The 22,005-nt window shown below is 58.8% G+C and overlaps 1 protein-coding gene and 1 long non-coding RNA gene across 2 annotated transcripts; one reads left to right on the top strand and one right to left on the bottom strand.

Annotated features, from left to right (window-relative positions):
• Window positions 1–9,326: 9,326 nt before the first annotated feature.
• On the top strand, window positions 9,327–16,141 carry LOC119847641 (hyaluronan synthase 1-like). The gene is made up of 5 exons (XM_038382577.2): window positions 9,327–9,407; window positions 10,166–10,869; window positions 11,658–11,883; window positions 12,841–12,973; window positions 13,157–16,141. The coding sequence occupies exons 2-5, from the start codon at window positions 10,168–10,170 to the stop codon at window positions 13,830–13,832; spliced, it is 1,737 nt and encodes a 578-aa protein (XP_038238505.1). The 5' UTR covers window positions 9,327–9,407; window positions 10,166–10,167; the 3' UTR covers window positions 13,833–16,141.
• Window positions 10,347–20,225, bottom strand: LOC122457388. The gene is made up of 3 exons (XR_006276911.1): window positions 19,958–20,225; window positions 17,708–17,834; window positions 10,347–10,415 (listed from the first exon to the last, which is right to left on the bottom strand). It is a non-coding gene; the product is annotated as an uncharacterized LOC122457388 (long non-coding RNA).
• Window positions 20,226–22,005: the final 1,780 nt, after the last annotated feature.

Here is a 22,005-nt window from a genome sequence, read left to right as displayed (position 1 = left end):
TGCTGGCTTCGTGATTCGCTCCCTCTCTCCCTGATGCCCCCGAGTGTCTGCAGTGATTTTGGTGCTGCCGGTGGCTATGGGGAGGTGCCAGGAAATGGGGCGGGAGGTGGGGGGCGGGTGCTGGACGTGGTGCTTCCCCCAGCCCTGGTCTCTGTCCTGGCACCAGGCTGCCCTCTGCTCTGGGCTTCTGTGCAGCGGGGGGAGTGCGGGGGTTGTGGGGGCATTGTAGGGGTCTGTGTGTTGGGGGGATTGGGGGGCTGCGTTTGGAGGGGTTGAGGAACTATGGACATTGTGTTTGGGGGTTCTGGGGAGATGTGGGGGTGGGGACCTGTGTTGGGGTGCTGGGGGGAGACTGTGGGGCATTGTTGGGGGCTGTTGAAGGGATTGGGGGACTGTGTTTGGGGAGAAATTGGAGAGTTGGGGATATTAAAGGGGCTGTGTTTGGGGGGGTTCTGCGGAGCTGGGAGGGGTGGGGGCCTGTGTTGGGGTGCTGTGGGGAGGACTGTGGGGTGTTGTTGGGGGTCTGTGTTTGGGAAGATTGGGGGCTGTGGGCATTACAAGGACTGTGTTTGTGGGGGGTTCTGGGGAGCTGTGGGGGTCTGTGTTGGGGGTGCTGTGAGAAGGACTGTGGGGCATTGTTTGGGGGCTGTGTGTTGGATGCTGTTGGGGGCATTCGGGGGCTGTGTTGGGGGGAATTGGAGGGCTCGGAGGAATTAAGTGGGCTTTATTTGGGGGGGGTCTGGTGAGCTGTGGGGGGGCCTGTATTGGGATGCTGTGGGGAGGACTGTGGGGCATTTTGGGGGGGCTGTGTTTGTTGGGGGGTTCTGGGGAGCTTTGAGAGTGAGGGCCTGTATTTGGGTGCTGTGGGGCATTGTTGGGGGGCTGTGTGTTGGGGGGATTGGAGGGCTGTATTTGGGGGAATTGGCGAGGTTGGGATAATTATGGGGGCTGTGCTTGTTGGGGGGTTGTGGAGAGCTGTGGGGGTGTGGGCCTGTGTAGGGGTTTTGTGGGGAGGACTGTGTGGCATTGTTGGGGGGCTGTGTTTGGGGGAATTGGGGGGATTATGGGGCTGTTTTAGGGGGTTGTGGGGAGCTGTGGGGGTGTGGGCCTGTGTTGGGGTGCTGTGGGGATGACTGTGTGGTATTGTTGGGGGGCTGTGTTTTGGGGGATTGCGGGCTGTGGGGGGTTGTGGGCATTATGGGGGCTGTGTTTGTGGGGGGTTCTGGGGAGTTTGGATGGGGGCCTGTATTGAGGTGCTGTGAGGAGGACTGTGGGTTGTTGTTGGGGACCTGTGTTGGGCGGTTGTTGGGTGGGGGAACTGTGGGGGGGGCTGCTGAGCCAGCCTCCATGAGGGAAGTGGGGTCTGTGTCTCCGTGAGTCTGTCAGTCGTCCGTCCCCCCACCTCCAGTGCTCATTCCCACAGAGACAATTAGATCCAGACTCTTACATCCTCCACCACCACCCCCCGGCGCACGGTCTGATATTTCCCCGTTAAATGACTCAGCCCTTCCCAAACAAGGGCCATGGCAATTCCCCCTCCCCAGCTCTGCCGGTGCCCCTCACTCCCGACCCGCAGCCCTGCTAGCCCAGCTCTGGCGTGGGGTTGGTGCCAAGTGGGCTGTGGCCAGAGGGGGTCTATGGGGGGACGGATCAGGACTACTGGCTTGACTCCAGCCTGTGCGCCTAACCTGGAGGTGGAGCAACCCAACAAACTCAGCACACAGTGGTGGGTGCCCTCAGACCACATCCTCGCACCGACGGGTCACAGGGGCTGGGTCCATCCGCGGCTCTGAATCTACCCGTGGGAACACAAACAGTCATTAGCAAAACCCCAACCCCAGCAAAATAAACCCAGTTAAAAAGCTCTTGACAAAGCGAAATTCCCGGCTGCCCGGTGGGCAGAGAGAGAAACACTGAAAGCCCCCGGCCGGGCCAGCGCCGGAACCGCCCGGGTCGGCCTGACACTGGCAGAGGAATTTCCAATGGGGCAAGGGAGGTGGGATGCCCGGGGGCGACGCCGCTGGTCTCCTGCCTCCGGTTCCGGGGCCCACGGCTCACGAAGGACGTTGGCCAGTTGGGGAGGGCTCAGAGAAGGGCCGGGAGGACAACGAAAGGGTTAGGAGACCTGCCTTAGAGCGAGAGGCTCCAGGGCTTTAGCTCCGTGGTTCTCACCCTTTTTTCATCCGCGGGCCCCTAAAAACTTTCCAATGCAGCACAGACCCCTTGGGAAATCTTAGCCAGCGCCTGCGGGCCCTCGGGGCTCCGCTGACCACAGGTTGGCGAAGGGGTGACTTGAGCCTGTCTGTCCGTACCGACCCGGGGAGCAAATAAGCAGGCAGGAAACAAGGCAACACTTGTGACCCAAGGGGGGGATGAACCGGGGGGCAGTTGGAGGGTTACCCAAGGGGCCTGGTGGCATCTCAGCCCCCAGAAATTTTTCAATCAGGCTGGTTCAGTCGATGGGAACAAAGAAAAGTCGTGAGGGGGCGGGGGTCACATCACAAATGTTGGGGGGATTTTGATTTGTCGGCTGGATTTGAGAAGGGAAAAATCATTGGAAGCGTCAAAAATATTTACCAATAAGGGGAAACAATTGGGGGGGGGTGCGTGCACGTGTGTGTGTGACCCTGCTGTCCCCTGCTGCCAGGGACAGGCCCTGCTGTGTGTGTGTGTGTGTCCGTGTGTCCGTCCCTGCTGCCCCCTGCTGGCAGGGACAGGCCCTGCTGTGTGTGTGTGTGTGTGTGTCCCTGTGCCCCCTGCTGGCAGGGACAGGCCCTGCTCTGTGTGTGCTGCTATATAGCACATCTGTGTGTTCATGTCTGTCTCTGTGTGTTGCTATGTACAGTATGTATCTGTCTCTATATATATATATATTATGCGTATTCTGTGCGTGTTGCTATACACTGTGTGTGTGTGTTCTCCTTGGGTGTGTCAGTGTGTCTCTGTCCAGCCCCATCGTTCCCCTACCCCCCAGCTCATCAGAATCCCCATAGGGGCCCTCCAGTCGCTAGCCGGGCTACACCCACCAGCCCCTGAGCTACAGCCACCCTCCCGTTAACGCCAGGGCTGGGTGACACATGGCCCTGTACAGCCAGCGTGGCTGCGGCAGGAAGGGCCGTGGGAGGATGAGGCTGACTCTGTCCCCAGTTGTGGTTGGGATCAAGGGAGTGTGTGTGGGGGGGGGGAATCGCCAGGGGGTGCTTGGGAAGGATTCAACTCCAGAGCCATGATCCAGTCAGCACAGAGACGGACCACAGAGTCTACACCCCTTCCTGCTGCTCTGACCCCCAGCTCTAACAACTAGACCTCATTCCCCTCCCAGAGCCGGAGGAGAACCCAGAAGTCCTGGCTCCCAGCCCCTCCTGCTCTAGCCACTAGACCCTACTCCCTAGACCCCACTCGCCCCCCTGCTCTAACCCTGTCAAGACAGAAGTGGGGGCCTGAAAAGATTGTAAAAGTTAACAGTGACCACTCCAGGCTTATATTAAACTCCCATGGTTACAGCTTTTCTCTGACCTTGGCTTGGTAAACGCTGCCACCTCGAAATGCAAAACCCCCCTTGGACCCAGGAAGGCACACTTGGGAATTCCTCCCTGTGGGGTACCCTCAAGCCCTTTCACCCCCCTTCCCGGGAAGAGCTGAGAAAGAAAACAAAGGAAATTAGTTGTTGCCACCAGCTAATCAAACAACATACGCAAACCTCTTCGGACACAACAATCCAAATCTTGTTCTTAAAAAAGGTAAATTTTATGAAAAACAAAAAGAAAGAAAATATATCTGGAGTTTAGGCTTTTGCTAGATTTTAAAAAAGCAACTCCAAAAATCAAGCACCCAAATGAGCTTTCTTGGGGGTTCAGCTTAAAGGTTACAAGCAAATAAAAGCAGCTGGGGTTTAGCACAGAGGAGTCCACGTGCCAAAATAAAGAAATAAACCTGATCACGTCTATTTAAACATTCCCTGTCCCAGTGATTCCTTCCAGGTATGGGAAATAATTTTTCAGACCTGGTTCACACCTCACCCAGCGTTCCTGCCTCTCACAGGGCTGCTCCCTGTCCCTGCAGCCCGGAGAACAACAGACAAAGGGAAAGTTTCTTTCCCCATTTTAAAAAGCTCTAGCCTTCCCATTGGCTCTTTTGGCCAGGTGCCCACTTTCTTTTCTTTTACCTGTGGGCTTTACAGGTAAAGGAAGCAGAGAACAGCTACCAAGAGGGATTTTACAGCTAACTGGCTGGCTGGGTGTCCATCAAAGGGAGCTAACCCCCTGCCCTCTTCATTTATCACAGTCCCCTAGACACCGCTCCCAGGGCCAGGGAGAGAACCCAGGAGTCCTGGCTCCCAGCTCCCCCCTGCCCCCCACTCTAATACATCAGCCCCAGCTGGATTTAGTCCCTTCAGCACACGCTGCACGGGGGTCTAGGACTGGGGTATGGATGAGCGGACAAGGTGCAATGCACAATTTCATCAGCAGGTGGCAGCTGAATCATTCCAGAACATACAGGCAACTTCTGGGTTCTCTCCCCAGCTCTGGGAGGGGAGTGGGGTCGAGTGGTTAGAGAAGCAGGGGGCTGGGCACCAGGACTCCTGGGTTCTATCCCCAGCTATGGAAGGGGAGTGGGATCTAGTGGTTAGAGAAGCAGGGGGCTGGGCACCAGGACTCTGGGGTTCTATCCTCAGCTATGGAAGGGGAGTGGGGTCGAGTGGTTAGACTGGGGGACTAAGCGCCAGGACTCAGAGAATCAGAGAACTGGAAGGGACCTCGAGGAGTCATCTAGTCCAGTCCCCTGCACTCAAGCCAGGACTAAGTATTATCTAGACCAGGGGTGGGCAAACTACGGCCCAGGGGCTACACCTGGCCCTTCAGACGTTTTAATCCAGCTCTTGAGCTGCCGCTGGGTACCAGGGTCCAGGGCTTTCCCCGCTCCGGTGCTCCAGCTGGGGAGCGGGGTCAGGGCTTGCCCCACTCTGCGCATACCGTGGCTCCGCGCAGCATGTCCTCCCTCTGGCTCCTACATGAAGGGGCAGCCAGGGGGCTCCACAAGCTGCCCACACCCCAAGCACTGCCTCTGCAGCTCCTATTGGCTGGGAACCGTGGCCAATGGTAGCTGCAGAGGCAGCGCCTGCAGACGGGGCAGCGCACAGAGTTGCCTGGCCGCGCCTCTGCGTAGGATCCTGAGGGGAGGACATGCCTCTGCTTCCCAGAGCTGCTTGAGGTAAGCACCACCTGGAGCCTGCACCCCTGACCCCCTCCTGCACTCCCAAGCCCCAACCCCCTGCCCCACCCCTAATCCCCCTCCCACCCTCCAAATCCCTTGATCCCAGCCCGGAGCACCCTCCTGCACCCCAACCCCTCATCCACACCCAGAGCCCACACCCCCAGCCAGAGCCACCCCCCCTTCCACCCAGTCCTCCTACACCCTGAACTCCTCATTTCTGGCCCTACCCCAGAGCCGGCACCCCCCCACCGGAGCCCTCACCCCCTCCCACACCCCAACCCCCAATTTCGTGAGCATTCATGGCCTGCCATAAAATTTCCATACCCAGATGTGGCCCTCGGGTCAGTTTGCCCAGCCCTGATCTAGACCATCCCTGGGTGTTCTCCCCGGCTCTGGGAGGGGAAGGCGGTGTAGTGGTTAGAGCGGGGTGGGGGTGCTGGCACATCCCTGCGGCTCCTGCTTTGTCTCAGTGACAGGAGGGCGGCCCCAGGGGACGGGTGTTGCCGGGGGCGGAGGTTCCCAGGCAGCTGGAGAGGAAGTGTCAGCGCCCCGAGCCATGGGCTGATTATGGCTGAGTACAGACTGTTTGGGAGAAGGCTACCCTGCTGCCATGGCAACGCTCCCCCCCGCCCCCGCCAGCCTCTGACCACTAGATCCTGCTGCCCTCCCTGAGCCGGGGAGAGAACCCAGGTGTCCTGGCTCCCAGACCCCCACCCCCTCTAACCACTAGATCCCACTGCCCTCCCTGAGCCGGGGAGAGAACCCAGGAGTCCTGGCTCCCAGCAACCTCCTGCTCTAACCACTAGACCCCCCTCCCCTCCTGAGTCATGGTGCCATTCCCTTGTTTCCCTGATTGCCCAATATCCAGCCTGGGCTGGGGAGTGCCTAACTGAGATCAGGACTGAGTCAGCCCCTTGTGCAGAGCACATGCTGGGAATGCTTCCCCCTGGGCCGTGCCCCGTCCCAGTATGTGCCAGGGAGGCTGCCATAGCTGGATGTGTATGTGTGGGGGGAGCCTCTGGGATCCCGGGCCAACCTGCAGCTCCCCCTCCCGCCCCATCTCTGGGACTGGGAACCTACCTCCTCGATAAGGTGCAGTCTCCCCTGTATCCAGCCTCCAGTGGCAGGGAGTCCCACGGGGTAACACTGTGGGAGCTCAGTGGGGCAATGCCTGGCACAATGGGGTCTGGCTAACACTGCTAATCCCCTGTGGCAGGGAGTCCCATGGGTTAACCTCAGTCGCCAGGAGTCTCTCAGTTTAAACCCGCTGATGCCCAGTGGCAGGGTGTCCCACGGGTTAAGCCCACTAATCTCTAGTGACAGGGAGTCTCCTATACCCCTGTTTAGCCACGAGTCCCATTCCCTGGTTTGCCACGCTCACCAATCTGTCCATTGCTTCACAGCTCTGATCCCTGGGCCGGACCAGGGTGGGGTGCATGAGGTCAAAGCTGATGGGATCAGCAAAGCCAGGAACTCCCCGTTCACACCCCTGCAGGCTGCAGACTCAGGGATCCTGGAAGCTGGAGTCAGAGGGCATCAGAGTTGGGGGGTGTTAGTGGGGCTGGGGTTATGGAGGGGCTGGGGCAGTCAAGTCAAGGATCTCTGCGGGGACAGGGTCAGCAAGATCAAGGGGGCAGAGGTGGGTCTGGTGCCAGGGCCAGGAGCCTGGAGTAGAGAGATTCATGGCTGGGGAGCGGGGATTACACCAGCCGGACGCCCGGGTCCCAGCTCAGGGAAGAGGTCTTGTAGCTCAGACACATGCCCCCCCCCCCACCATGCTTCCCCCATCCCAGCATGGGTGTGGAGAGGGCTGAAGTTAGGGAGTGGCTGGAGTTACAAGGTCGGGGACTGGGGTCTGGGACGGACTGGGAAGGAGTTGGGGGCGGGGAGGCCAGCAGCTGGGGGTCTCCAGGACAGAGATCCAGCCCCTTGGCTGGTGGGGGCTGGGAGGCAACAACCTCCATGAACTGTTGGGTGGTGGAGCCGCAGGTGCCCAGATGGGTTATTCTGGCATGTATTGGGGCACATTCCCTCTGTTAGGCAAAGCAGAGGGCAGGACACCTGGGTCCTCTCCCCGGCCCTGCCACATGTCCTGTGCCCTCTGGAAAGGGGGCAGGATCATCTGGCTGCCTTTGGACAGGGCCAGGAGCCTGGAGCAGAGAGATTCATGGCTGGGGAGCGGGGATTACACCAGCCGGATGCCTGGGTCCCCACTCAGGGCAGAGGTCTTGTAGCTCAGGCACATACCCCCCCCCGTGCTTCCCCCATCCCAGCATGGGTGTGGAGGGGGCTTAGTCCCTGTGGTCCGTTCAGGGGGCGGGTTATGGGGGGGAGGAGGGGGGCTATGGCTGAGACCCAGCAAACTCCATTCACACATGAGGCCACTGAACCCCCTACCCCAGAGCCAGCCCGTCTTTCCCTCCCCGCCCCCTGCCCCCGAGGGAAAGGCCCCATATCCCAGTCCCCATTCCCCTTGCTGAGGGAGCTGGAAGAGGAAATGAGCAATCCAGCCTTGCCCCCCAGGTGTGCGGAGCGGGGTTGTCCAAGGGGCTTGGCACAGCCTAGAACCATGCCAGGAATGTGGTGCGTATTAACCACAGGGCTGCACCTGAATTCCCGGAACCCCAAACCCCACCCCTATCGCTAGCCCCAGCTCCCAGCCCCCCACCCCAGCAGGGATGAGGGGGGCTGCGAGACACACAGCCCAGACCCCGCCCTCCCACACTTCACTCCCCACACACACATCTGCCTCCTTGAAAACTTCCCCAGTGGGAGCACAGCGGGCTGGGTCTGCAGCGGGGAGGGTGTTGGCACCTGAGGGAGAGGGGGACAGCTCAGCAGAGTGGGGTGGGGGGATCTGTGGGGCAGGGGCTGGCAAAGCCCAGAGGGAGGGGCGGGAGTTCATGGGAAAGTGCATGACGGGGGGGCGGCGGGGGCACTTTATTGCTCAAGTCCCATCTATTTATTTTGTTGCCACCTTGACAACAGGCTCGTCCGGGGCAGAATAAGGGAGGGTCCCAACGTCAGCTCCAGGGCTGGTCTGGCAGGGGGCTCCGGGTCGGGAGTGAGAGGCACTGGCAGAGCTGGGGGGTTGTGGGGGGAGCCCCAGACTGGGCTGGCAGGGGGCTGCGGATCGGGAGTGAGGGGCACCGGCAGAGCTGGGGGGTTGGGGGGGAGCCCCAGACTGGGCTGGCAGGGGGCTGCGGGTCGGGAGTGAGGGGCACCGGCAGAGCTGGGGGGTTGGGGGGGAGCCCCAGACTGGGCTGGCAGGGGGCTGCGGGTCGGGAGTGAGGGGCACCGGCAGAGCTGGGGGGTTGGGGGGGAGCCCCAGACTGGGCTGGCAGGGGGCTGCGGGTCGGGAGTGAGGGGCACCGGCAGAGCTGGGGGGTTGGGGGGGAGCCCCAGACTGGGCTGGCAGGGGGCTGCGGGTCGGGAGTGAGGGGCACCGGCAGAGCTGGGGGGTTGGGGGGGAGCCCCAGACTGGGCTGGCAGGGGGCTGCGGGTCGGGAGTGAGGGGCACCGGCAGAGCTGGGGGGTTGGGGGGAGCCCCAGACTGGGCTGGCAGGGGGCTGTGGGTTGGGAATGAGGGGCGCCAGTAGACCTGGGGGGCGGGGGAAGGTCCCCCTGAGGCTCTCTCTGCTGCTCTGCCCCCCACCAACGTCCCGGCCAGTTAACATCCAGCGCCGCACTCCCCCCCGGCCCTTCCCCACTGACCAGCAGGACCCACCTGCACCTCGGCGGGGGGGGGGGCGGTTACTCACTGGGCTGCCCCAACCCGCTGACGTTCCCAGACCCATCAGCTCAGAGCCCAGGAATCTCCCCCGCCCCCTCCCCAGCGGTGCCCCCCCTTGCCCTGCCCCTCACTCCCGACCCGCAGCCCCCACTGCGAGAACACGGGACCCGGCCAGCATCGAGGGCTCGGGGCATGGCCAGTCAATGCCCAGCCTGCGGGGGCGGGGGGGAAGGAAGCGTGGCGGGGGGCAGGGGCGCGGCTGGGAAGAGGAGAGGGGGTGAGAATCAAGTGGGGGGAGGCTGGGTCGCCCAGCCTGACGCAGACACAGCGTGTGTGTCCCCCCCGAACCGCCCCGCCCCGCCCCGCCAGCCTTGCTCCTTGCAGTTCAAAAGCTCCCCCCTCCAGCCGCAGGAAGGGAGCCAGAACCGACAGCACCAGCAGGGAGAGCAGCCGGCATCAGGTGAGCAGCGGGGGTCAGTGGTTAGAGCAGGGCGAGGCGGGACTCCTGGGTTCTCTCCCCAGCTCTCGGAGGGGAATGGGGTCTGGTGGGCCACAGCAGTGGGGGTGGGAGCCAGGACTCCTGTGTTCTCTCACTGGTTCTGGGAGATGAATGGGGTCTGGAGGGTCACAGCAGCAGGGGTTTCAGAGTAGCAGCCGTGTTAGTCTGTATTCGCAAAAAGAAAAGGAGGACTTGTGGCACCTTAGAGACTAACAAATTTATTAGAGCGTAAGCTTTCGTGAGCTACAGCTCACTTCATCAGATGCATTTGGTGGAAAAGCAGGAGGGGTGGGAGCCAGGACTCCTGGGTTCTCTCCCCAGTTCTGGGACATGAATGGGGTCTGATGGGTCACAGCAGTAGGGGTGGGAGCCAGGACTCCTGGGTTCTCTCACTGGTTCTGGAGAAGGAATGGGGTCTGGTGGGTCACAGCACAGGGGCCAGGTGCCAGGATTCTGGGGTTCCCTCCCTGGTGGTGACAGGAGGAGTGTTGTGCTCTGTGTGGGTCATTTATTTATTCAAAAGGACCTTTTCGGATGCCAGTTGCCGTCATCCCGACAACGCCCCATTCCCAGCCCAGTTTAATCATTTTTGTGGCTCTGCCCCAGAGCTCCTGCCAGTTTGGGCAGCCCCAGGTGGTGAATCCCCACCATTGCTGAGACCTGGGAGGTCCAGTCCACACCCACCCAACCGCATCTCACCCCATGCCCGTCCCTTGCAGAGATGGACCCCAGAAAAGCGCCTAAATACCTCATCTCTGCCGGGCGCCGCATCCTCACCATCGCCTTTGCCCTGCTCATCTTGGGGGTCCTGACATGGGCCTACGTGGCTGGGATCCAGCTGGTGACTGACCAGTATCGGATCATGGCCTTCGGCCTCTATGGAGTCTTCCTCGCCGCCCACCTGGTCATCCAGAGCTTCTTCGCCTCTCTGGAGCACCGGCGGATGAGGAGGGAGTCGTTGGCCTGTAGCTACACCAAGACGGTGGCGTTGACCATCTCGGCCTACCAAGAAGACCCCTCCTACCTCTGGCAGTGCCTGGAGTCGGTGCGGGCCACCCTGTACCCCCCAGAGAAGCTGCGGATCCTCATGGTGATCGACGGCAACAGCCCTGACGACCGCTACATGATGGACATGTTCCAGGAGGTCTTCGCCGGCGAGGACGTGGGCACCTATGTCTGGGAGAACAACTACCATCAGCAGCCCCCACTGGAGGGCGAAGAGGGGGGCAGTGGCTCCCAGGGGGCAGGAGGGGAGGAGCCTGGACTCTACACTGAGGTGGAGATGGTGGACCCGGGCCAGCTGGCGGTGGAGGAGTTAATCCGCTCCAGGCGATGCGTCTGCATCATGCAGCGATGGGGCGGGAAGCGGGAGGTGATGTACACGGCCTTCAGGGCGCTGGGCAACTCGGTGGACTTTATCCAGGTAGGAGCAACCAGCTGGCTACCCTCCCCCCACCCCACCCCCCAGCCCAGCACCCCCTACTGCTGTTCTGGGCATGAGGCCAGCCCTGCCTGCCAGGGGAGAACCCCCCGACCCCGCTCCCTGCAGCACAAACCCCCTAGCACCACGCTGGGGCATCGGGCCCAGCCCTACCTGCCAGGGGAGAACCCCCCAACCCCGCTCCCTGCAGCACAAACCCCCTAGCACCACGCTGGGGCATCGGGCCAGACCTGCCTGCCAGCGGAGAACCCCCCGACCCCACTCCCTGCAGCACAAACCCCCTAGCACCACGCTGGGGCATCGGGCCCAGCCCTGCCTGCCAGGGGAGAACCCCCCGACCCCGCTCCCTGCAGCACAAACCCCCTAGCACCACGCTGGGGCATCGGGCCAGCCCTGCCTGCCAGGGGAGAACCCCCCGACCCCGCTCCCTGCAGCACAAACCCCCTAGCACCACGCTGGGGCATCGGGCCAGCCCTGCCTGCCAGGGGAGAGCCCCCCGACCCCACTCCCTGCAGCACAAACCCCCTAGCACCACGCTGGGGCATCGGGCCCAGCCCTGCCTGCCAGGGGAGAACCCCCCAACCTCGCTCCCTGCAGCACAAACCCCCTAGCACCACGCTGGGGCATCGGGCCCAGCCCTGCCTGCCAGGGGAGAGCCCCCAGCCTGCCCCCAGCAGTACAGCTCCCCCTAGTGATGCACTGGGCATAGGGGTGAGCACAGCTCCCCCTGGGGGTCTCAGCAAGTAACACCCCTCCTTGGCTGCCCCCAGGTGTGCGACTCAGACACCAAGCTGGACCCCGGCGCCACGGTGGAGATGGTGAAGGTGTTGGAGGCCAACAAGCACTACGGAGCCGTGGGGGGCGACGTGCGGATCCTCAACGTCTCCGACTCCTTCATCAGCTTCATGAGCAGCCTGCGCTACTGGATGGCCTTCAACGTGGAGCGCGCCTGCCAGTCCTATTTCAACTGCGTCTCCTGCATCAGTGGGCCCCTGGGTGAGCCTGCCAGGACGCCTGGGTTCTCCCACGCTCTGGGAGGGGAGTGGGGTCTAGTGGCTAGAGCGGGGCGCTGGGTGTCAGGATTCCTGGGTTCTCTCCCCAGCTCTGGGAGGGGAGCAGGGTCTGTTGGCTAGAGCAGGGGGGCTGGGAGCCAGGACTCCTGGGGTCTCCCCGTCTCTGAGAGGGGAGTGGGGTCTAGTGATTAGAGCGGGGGGCTGGTAGCCAGGACTCCTGGGGTCTCCCTGTCTCTGGGAGGAGAGTGGGATCTAGTGGTTAGAGCCACTAGATGGGGATACTGGGAGCCAGGACTCCTGGGGTCTCCCCGTCTCTGAGAGGGGAGTGGGGTCTAGTGGCTAGAGCGGGGGGCTGGGAGCCAGGACTCCTGGGGTTTCCCCATCTCTGGGAGGGGAGTGGGGTCTAGGGATTAGAGCAGGGGGGCTGGAAGCCAGGACTCCTGGGGTCTCCCCGTCTCTGAGAGGGGAGTGGGGTCCAGTGGCTAGAGCGGGGGACTGGAAGCCAGGACTCCTGGGGTCTCCCCGTCTCTGGGAGGGGAGTGGGGTCTAGTGGTTAGAGCAGGGGGGCTGGAAGCCAGGACTCCTGGGGTCTCCCCGTCTCTGGGAGGAGAGTGGGGTCTAGGGGTTAGAGCAGGGGGGCTGGAAGCCAGGACTCCTGGGGTCTCCCCGTCTCTGGGAGGGGAGTGGGGTCTAGGGGTTAGAGCAGGGGGGCTGGAAGCCAGGACTCCTGGGGTCTCCCCGTCTCTGGGAGGGGAGTGGGGTCTAGTGGTTAGAGCAGGGGGGCTGGAAGCCAGGACTCCTGGGGCCTCCCCGTCTCTGGGAGGGGAGTGGGGTCTAGTGGTTAGAGCAGGGGGTTCTATCCTGGCTCTAGGAGGGGCCGGGAAGGGAGCGCTGGGAATTCCGGCTTTGCTGACCTGGCGCTGCCTGCTGCCCCCTGCAGGCCTGTACCGGAACGACCTCCTGCAGCAGTTCCTGGAGTCCTGGTACAACCAGAAATTCCTGGGCACCCACTGCACCTTCGGCGACGACCGGCACCTCACCAACCGCATGCTGAGCATGGGCTACGCCACCAAGTGAGTGCACGGCCCAGCTGGGCCCGAGTCCTCCTGAGGGTGGGGGCCCGGACTCCTGGGGTCTCTCCCCAGCTCTGGGAGGGGAGTGGGGGCTAGTGTTTGAGCGGGGGGGCTGGGAGTCAGGACTCCTGGGTTCCAACCCCAGCTCTGCATTAGCTAAGCCCCCCGCCTGCCTCCCTCCAGGTACACAGCCCGCTCCCGCTGCTACTCAGAGACCCCCGCCCACTTCCTGCGCTGGCTGGCCCAGCAGACCCGCTGGACCAAGTCCTACTTCCGCGAGTGGCTCTACAACGCCCTCTGGTGGCACCGGCACCACCTGTGGATGACCTACGAGGCCGTGGTGGCCGGCGTCTTCCCCTTCTTCGTGACGGCCACCGTCCTGCGCCTCTTCTATGGCGGCAGCCTGTGGGACGTGCTGTGGGTCCTGCTCTGCGTCCAGCTGGTGGCCTGCATCAAGGCGCTCTACGCCTGCTGGCTGCGGGGCAGCCCCCGCATGCTCTTCATGAGCCTCTACGCCCTGCTCTACATGGGCGGCCTCCTGCCGGCCAAGTACTTCGCCATCGCCACCATGAACAAGAGCAGCTGGGGCACCTCCGGGAGGAAGAAGATGGTGGGCAACTTGATGCCCCTGCTGCCCGTCTCCATCTGGGGGCTCCTGCTGCTGGGGGGGCTGGGCTACACCATCTACCAAGAGGCCCAGCCCGTCTGGACCAGCCTGGTCAAGCAGGCCGAGCTGAGATACCTGGTCATCGGGGTGGGCGTCTACCTGGGCTACTGGGCCGGCATGGTGCTGCTGTACTGGGTGTGGATCCGGCGGTGCTGCCGGAAGCGGGCCGATCACTACACAGTCCAGGTGTGAGGCCCGGACACCAGGGTTCCTTGTTATTCTCTTCCTACCTCACACCCCTGGCCTGGCTGTGGAGAAGCTGGAAGGCCGGATTAGACAGGGAAGTGATGGCTAGTGGGGAGAGAAGGGAGCAAGGGTGCCAGGACTCCTGGGTTCCATCCCCTGTTCTGGGAGGTGAGTGGGGACTTGTAGCTGGAGCAGGGGGCTTGGAGCCCCGACTCCTGGATTCTATCCCTGACTCTCGCAGGGGAATGGGGTCTGGTGCAGAGAGTTGGATTACAGTGGACGAGAAGCTGGATATGAGTCAGCAGTGTGCCCTTGTTGCCAAGAAGGACAACGGCATATTGGGCTGTATTTGTAGGAGCGTTGCCAGCAGATCGAGGGAAGTGATTATTCCCCCCTATTCGGCACTGGTGTGGCCACATCTGGAGTATTGTGTCCAGTTTTGGGACCCCCACTACAAAGGGATGTGGACAAATTGGAAAGAGTCCAGCGGAGGGCAATGAAAATGACATGGGGGCTGGGGCAGATGATTTATGAGGAGAGGCTGAGGGAACTGGGATTGTTTAGTCTGCAGTAGAGAAGAGTGAGGGGGGATTTGATAGCAGCCTTCAACTAGCTGAAGGGGGGGTTCCAAAGAGGATGGAGCTCGGCTGGTCTCAGTGGTGGCAGAGGACAGAACAAGGAGCAATGGTCTCAAGTTGCAGTGGGGGAGGTCTAGGTTGGATATTAGGAAACACTATTTCACGCGGAGGGTGGTGAAGCACTGGAATGGGTTACATAGGGAGGTGGTGGAATCTCCTTCCTTAGAGGTTTTTAAGGTCAGGCTTGACAAAGCCCTGGCTGGGATGATTTAGTTGGGCATTGATCCTGTTTTGAGCAGGGGATGGGACTAGATGACCTCCTGAGGTCCCTTCCAACCCTGATATTCTGATTCTATGAGTCTCAAACAGGGGGTCATGACTCCTCAGTGGGTCACAGGTTATTATGTGGGGTTCGTGAGCTGTCAGCCTCCACCCCAAACCCTGCTTCGCCACCAGCCTTTATAATAGTGTTGAATAATAAAATAATGTATTTTTAATTTATAAGGGGGGGAGGAGGTCACTCTCAGAGGCTTCCTGTGTGAAAGGGGTCACCAATACAAAAGTTTGAGAACCACTCGTCTAGTGGTTAGAGCAGGGAGGCTGGGAGTCAGGACTCCTGGATTCTCTCATCACTGAAGCCATGCCTACACTGCAGGGACTACAGTGGCATAGCTCCAGTGCCAGAATGATGCCAGCCTCACCCCGTAGCATAGACGCAGCCGACAACAGCACGGGGCGGGGAGGTTTCCCTCGGGGTGGGACACTCCCCCCCCCAACACACCCCTGCATGGCGCTAGGTCTGCTGGCTGATGCCTTCTTCCACTGACCGCTGGGCATCTCTTCAGCGCTCAGTGGGGTGGGGGGGCGTAGATTGTTCACACCCCATCAGCCCTGTAGCTCTGTCAGTCCCAAGACACAGTAGCTCAGAAACTTCCATCTTTCCCCTACTACCTAGTTAATGTCCAGCTCCAAGAAATTGTCTGATCTCGTTTTATTTATTAATCTCATGCTCTGCAACTCCCACACCCGCACATCTCTGTTGGGACTGTCTTAAACCAGTGTTGAGATGCAGCTGCCTCTGGGGTGGGGCACGGGACCTGTTTACACAGGGAATCCTTTGCCAGGCGTTGAGACGTCGTTGTTTCTGTTGCGGGGTGCAGGAGCTGTTTATCCAGTATGGCACTGAGATGCAGCCGCCTCTGGGGTGGGGGGGCTGGTTACACAGGGATCCCTCACCCACCGCTGAGATTCATCCGTCTCTGGGGAGGAGAGCATCATTGCTGGACTTTTATGTTGCGGATGCCGTTACGTCTGCCGAATGGCCACGCTCACTGGTCAAAGCTCACCTCTTCCAAATCAGTAATGCCTGAGCACTTCGGGAGGATCTCCCTTCACAGCGGTAGTAGGTTTTTACCTGCACTGTGCAGTTTGGCCATTCCAGGCCGACAAATGCTGCCAACTTTACATCCTGTCGCCATTTCCTCGCACTGAAAAGATCCCACTCCAGATTCTGAGTTTGGGGATGAAGGAGGGGATTCGCTGCCCTTGCTGGGTGGATCCTTTCACCTCAATAAACTTTACAGATCGTGAGGGCGAGAGGAGGCCCCTTTCCAGCAGGGAAATGAAGGAACATCCTCTATTTATTTGTCTGTAATAATTACAAAGAGCCATTTAACAGGAGAGATTTTTATTGGGTTTATTTTATGAACTGTGGCAAATAAAATGTATTTTTTTTGAAAAATCTGTCTTCTCGACCCTTGTCATTAACTTTCCTTGTTTTAATTTGGATGATTATTGATAAGCCTTCACTTTATACATGGACCCCTGGCCCGGTGTTGAGATGCACCCACTTCTGGGGTGGGGCACAGGGACTGTCTATACAGGAATCTGACCTTGCTCCCTGCAGCATGGCACCCCCTAGCACCATGCTGAGGCATCGTGGCCAGCACCCCATGCTCATCTTATAATTGCCCAGGCCGTCTCTCTGCGGGAGAGCGAGGGGCTAGCCCTGGGGTGACGCTACAGTCAATTGCAGGCCCCGGCCCCACGCTGCTAAATGGTGCTGATCCTGCTCCACACGCTCCCTGCTCCTTCTGGTCTACAGGACAGACTTAGGTCAACATGAGGCAGCTCAGGGGGGACCTAATTACGTCCGTGTCCACACCCCTGCCTTGCGCCTGCTGACCTATGTGCCCTACCCCAGTGACATCACAACTGGGGGGTGCTCGGGTGACCTTGTGTCCTTGTAGACATGGCATTACTTACACCAGCTGTTGGCTCACCCGTCCTAGGCTCTGGCCACACTGCACTGACACCCGCTCTGGCGGTGCCCCCCCACCCTCAGGCACTAGGGGGCACAGCATCACCCCCCTGCTTTGGTCACATCGCCCCTGTGAGTCCGGCCTGCAAGGCTTCATGCCGGGTGATGTCTCCCTGCGCTGGGCCCTCTGCCAGGCCCCCCCATGCCGTGCCGGTGTCACGTGGGGCTGGGCCGGTGCCCGCTGACCTGGCTCTGGGCCCACGGCTCCCCATGCACTTCGGCCCTGGCTCGCCATCAGCGCAACTGATCTGTGCTGCCCCAGTTCCCAGCTCCTGTTCCTCTGCCCCAGCCCAGCTCGGGCTGCTGCTCTCCCCTTAACTCTGCCCTCCCCTGCCTCAGCCAGCCCCAGCTCACGTGGAGGACGGGCCCTGGGCTCCTGACTCCCACAGTGGCCAGATGCCCTGTCAATCAGGCTGACCTGCAGCGATGCCCTCTCCCCATTGGCTCTGGGGACTGTCAGTCTTAGGATCTGACTCCTCTTCAACCCTTCCCCTTTCTTTTGCTACTGGGAGAGGGCTGACCAAAAACCCAGCACCATGTTTCAGTGAGGGGCCAGCAGGCCCCGGACACCCTCCAGCCTGGTCTACACTTAAAGTTCAGGCTGTTATAACTACAGAGGCCGGGGTGGGGAGGGGATCCACACCCTGAGCACCGCAGTGAGGCCGACCCAACCCCTGGAGTAGACGCAGGTCGATGGGTGAATCCTTCCTTCAGCCTTGCTGCTGTCGCTTGGGCAGGGGAGTTCCCACAGGGATGGAAAAACCCCGTCCATTGGGACAGGTGGCGTCTTCACTACAGGGCTCTGCCAGCCCAGCTGCAGCGCTGGGACACGACAGTAGCCGTAGTGTAGACAGGGCCCTGTAACCCAGCAGAGCTAATCCCCCCTCCCTGCACATGCTGGATGTTCCCCTGACTGGAGGTCCAGGGGTATAAAGAGTCCAAGTCTAGGCGGGGTTACATGGCCACAGCAGCGGGTGACTCACCTTGTGCACTCGTAGCTAGGAGAGCAGGGAGAAGGCAGAGGAGGAAGGAAACCATCCTGGTGCTGGGAGGCCCTCGGGGCTGGGCTCGGAGCCGAACGGGGCCTTCTCCCGGCTGACACAGCGAGCTCTGCCTGAGGGGGGGAGGAGGAGAGAGTCAAGACCGAAATGAGGCGGGAAAGGGAATTCCAGCCCAGATTCGAGGGGGAAAGCACCAGGCAACAGAGCTGCACAAATAACCGATTTTTTGGTTCACTGGCAGTTCTCGAAGATCGTTGTGGGTTTGCCCAATTTCTCGTCCAACTGAAAAGCCAAATGAAAAATGGTTTTGGTTCATTTTCAAGCATTTGGAAACATTTTTAAATTGGTTTCAAAAGGAAAAGCACTGTCAACTTTGAAATGAAAAGACAATTTGAGTTGAAAAAAATTAAAAGGTTTAATTCTGGAAATGTCCAGACAAAACGTTTTCCTTTGTCGTGGTGTTTGTTTGGGATTTTTTCCGGCTGAAGCAATGCAGTGAAATCGACACAAATTTGTGAAACGTTTCAGTCGCCCCAAAGCTGCATTTTTCAGTGGAGAAAAGTTTTGGTTAGAAAATTTCTCCCAGCTCCCCCATGGCCCAGACATGCCTCGCAGTAGCAGAGCAGGGCACCGGGACACCGGAGAAGGGCGCTCCGCAGGGCAATCCTTGTAATAGTCATTGCTCCGGATGGAATGATGGTGACCAGCAAAGCGCAGATGTCAAATGGAGCCAGTGACAGTCACGGGGACATGACTTGCCCCTGCCTCACGTCCTGTTACACCAAATAGCTTCAATGTAGAAGGAAACAGTTAAACAGCAAGTCAGCCTGTGTACTTATTGCCTGATGGCCAGGGCCCCAGCAAGCCTATGGGTCCATTGACTTCAACAGTTACACTGGTGTAAACCGGCTGGGGATCTGCCCCATTGACTCCACTGCAGCTCCAGCAGATTGACCCCAGCTGGGATCTGCCCCATTAACACCAATGGAGCTGTGGCTGATTGACTCCAGCTGGGGATCGGGTCCAGTTTTCACTTCCTCGTCCGTATTTGCTCCAGGTCTGCACCGTCCCTTCTGACATGGGGCGACCGGCAGGGCCTGTGGGGTGTCAGGATCAGAGCATCCTGCTGATCTGGAGAGGGACACTACAGTGTTTCCACATTATCTCCACCCCCTTGGGTGGCCCAACGGCTTCTTCGCTTTTCTCTTCTGCAGCGAGCTGAGGTGTCCATTGATCCTCCTACGGGGACGCTCCGGTCCCTTCCCTGGATCAGTCCGATTCGGTTAGAACCTGTCAGGTCTAGGAGGCTTCAAACTCCCGCCCCGCCATGTGCGTTACTTTGCATTGATCAAAACTCAACTTCATCTGCCATCGCGTTGCCCATTGACCCAGCTCCGTTCGATCTCCCTGAAGTTCCCGACTAACCTCAATACATTGCCTCCTCTGTAGATATCACCACCTCCTCGCTCACCCCCGTCAGATCATCTAAGAACCGTGAACGCTGGGTCTAGCACAGAGCCTGGAGGCCTCCACTTTTAACCTTTTGCCATCACACAAAATTCCCTTGAATTCCAGCCCTGTTTTCTAGAGACACAAGGTGGGGGGAAGAGACGAGCTTCCGTGCGACACCGAGCCCTTCTGCGGGTCAGCGGAGCTCGAGAGCTCGTGTCTCTCCCCAGCAGAAGCTGGTCCAATAAAAGCTTTTCCCTCCCCCACCTTGTCTCTCTAATATCCCGGGACCCGAACGACTACAACAACGCTGCAAACTCCTCTGTTTTCTGGCTGTTGTCCTGTTTCTCCTCCAAGACAGTCCCTTGCCTCCCACCCCAGGACGGCTTCAATTCCTTCCTGCCCTACAGCGAGGGACTGTGCCGAAGGCTTTTTGACAGTCCAAATCAAGTACGTCGACTGGTTCGTCTCTGCTCCCTAAACCTGGGACGTTCAAACCAGCCGCAGGAAGTTCAAGGCCCGACTCCCAGGGAGTTTCAGCAGACACTGGCCCCCTCGCCGCCAGTTTTGCCTTTGAAAATCTCCCTATTTGGTTCACACACCACTCCAGGAGTGAGGCTTCTTTTCCTTTGCACAAACTGAGCCGCTTTATCCCGGCTCTGTCGTCGTCATGGGGCTTTACAGCAGGAGCTTGCACCTGAGATATATCTCCAGCCTTTACCCGCTTTGCAGCAGATCATCAGTGATTACAAGCAATAATTTAACAGTATTAAAAACTCTTACCTTCAGCCGCACAATGGTTCCGTTCACCTCCAAGTTCTCTGTAAATTGAAGAGATGCACTAACCTGTCTAGCATGGCCCCTTTCCTCTCTATATAGTCCAAAGACAGGATCAGATTCATATATACATTGGGAGTAACCGTGAATGATTTACTGAAATGTCATTAATTGCACGACCCTCATGCCTGGGCACTTCCTCTTTAAGTACAATTCAGATTGACCCTTTCTCAGCCCACCAGCTTGTGTTTTATTGAATTGGTCGCATACTGTCTGCAGGTTTGTGCCACAGAGCGAAGAGGTGATACCCAGCTTAGTCACAAGGGTAGAGGTGCGACTCTTTCCACATGAGAGATGTTTAGCCAGATCATCGGGTGATATAAATCATACAACTGGGATCTGGCCCCAGTTACTCCAATAGAGGTACGGCCGATTGACCCCAGTTGGAATCTGGCCCCATTGACTCCAATGGAGCGATGGCCGATTCACACCAGATGGGGGTCTGGTGAAACTATTAAAGAAACTAAGGATGCCGATGAGTTGGTTTCATTATGAGAGCTCCCCTGCCACTCCCAGACCTGTTTGCTCAATTCCTCCTCATTGACTTCTATAAATATTTATTGGTGACACATTTTCTTATCCACTCCATACCAGTGTCAATCTGGGCCTCACGAGCATCACACTGCACCCGGCTGGGGGAATTTAATTATAGAGTAACTGAGCGGAGAAGAGCGTTTCGGCTTCATTGCATTCCAGGCCAGGTTTGCTCCCTGAGGTCATCGAGATGGGTAGGGGGGCTTCCAGACGGAATCCAGGAGTTAGGATCTCCAGGAGTCGAGAGAGAGAAGCAGATGGCATAGATACTGGTTTGCTATGAATGTGCTAATGTAAAAGGGGCATAGGACAGGAACCCTGAGAGAATAAGAGACCAAACAACATACACGACCCTTGTGTATTTCAAGCACACAGGGAAACAGCTGAAAATAAATGACCAGCATGCGGGGGAACAAACAGGGCTGGAGAGGGGAATAGAATCATAGAATCAGAATATGAGGGTTGGAAGGGACCTCAGGAGGTCCCATCCCCTGCTCAAAACAGGACCAACCCCAATTAAATCATCCCAGCCAGGGCTTTGTCAAGCCGGGCCTTAAAAACCTCTACGGATGGAGATTCCACCACCTTCCTAGGTAACCCATTTAAGTGCTTTACCACCCTCCGCGTGAAATAGTGTTACCTAATATTCAACCTAGACCTCCCCCACTGCAACTTGAGACCATTGCTTCTTGATCTGTCATTTGCCACCCCTGAGAACAGCTGAGATCCATCCTCTTTGGAACCCCTCTTCAGGTAGCTGAAGGCTGCTATCAAATCCCCCCTCACTCTTCTCTTCGGCAGACTAAAGGTATGTCTATACTACAAAATTAGGTTGAATTTATAGAAGTCAATTTTTTAGAAAGCGATTTTATACAGTCGATTGTGTGTGTGTCCCTACTTAAAACCATTCATAGAATCATAGACTATCAGGATTGGAAGGGACCTCAGGAGGTCATCTAGTCCAGCTCCCTGCTCAAAGCAGGACCAACCCCAACTAAATCATCCCAGCCAGGGCTTTGTCAAGCCTGACCTTAAAAACTTTTAAGGAAGGAGATTCCACCACCTCCCTAGGTAACCCGTTCCAGTGTTTCACTGCCCTCCTAGTGAAAATGTTTTTCCTAATATCCAACCTAAACCTCCCCCACTGCAACTTGAGACCATTGCTACTTGTTCTGTCATCTGCTACCACTGAGAACAGTCTAGATCCATCCTCTTTGGAACCCCCTTTCAGGCAGTTGAAAGCAGCTATCAAATCCCCCCCTCATTCTTCTCTTCCGCAGACTAAACAATCCCAGTTCTCTCAGCCTCTCCTCATAAGTCATGTGCCCCAGCCCCCTAATCATTTTTGTTGCCCTCCGCTGGACGTTTTCCAATTTTTCCACATCCTTCTTATAGTGTGGGGCCCAAAACTGGACATAGTACTCCAGATGAGGCCTCACCAATGTCGAATAGAGGGGAAC

This window comes from Dermochelys coriacea, chromosome 24 (assembly GCF_009764565.3).
Source record: "Dermochelys coriacea isolate rDerCor1 chromosome 24, rDerCor1.pri.v4, whole genome shotgun sequence".
Lineage (NCBI taxonomy): Eukaryota > Metazoa > Chordata > Testudines > Dermochelyidae > Dermochelys > Dermochelys coriacea.
This window is presented reverse-complemented; position numbering and strand designations above follow the sequence as displayed.

Coding starts and splice junctions, on each gene's coding strand:
- LOC119847641 (XM_038382577.2), top strand. CDS start 10,168: ATGGACCCCAGAAAAGCGCCTAAATACCTCATCTCTGCCGGGCGCCGC. Junction 10,870..11,657: donor ACTCGGTGGACTTTATCCAG/GTAGGAGCAACC, acceptor GGCTGCCCCCAG/GTGTGCGACTCAGACACCAA. Junction 11,884..12,840: donor CTGCATCAGTGGGCCCCTGG/GTGAGCCTGCCA, acceptor TGCCCCCTGCAG/GCCTGTACCGGAACGACCTC.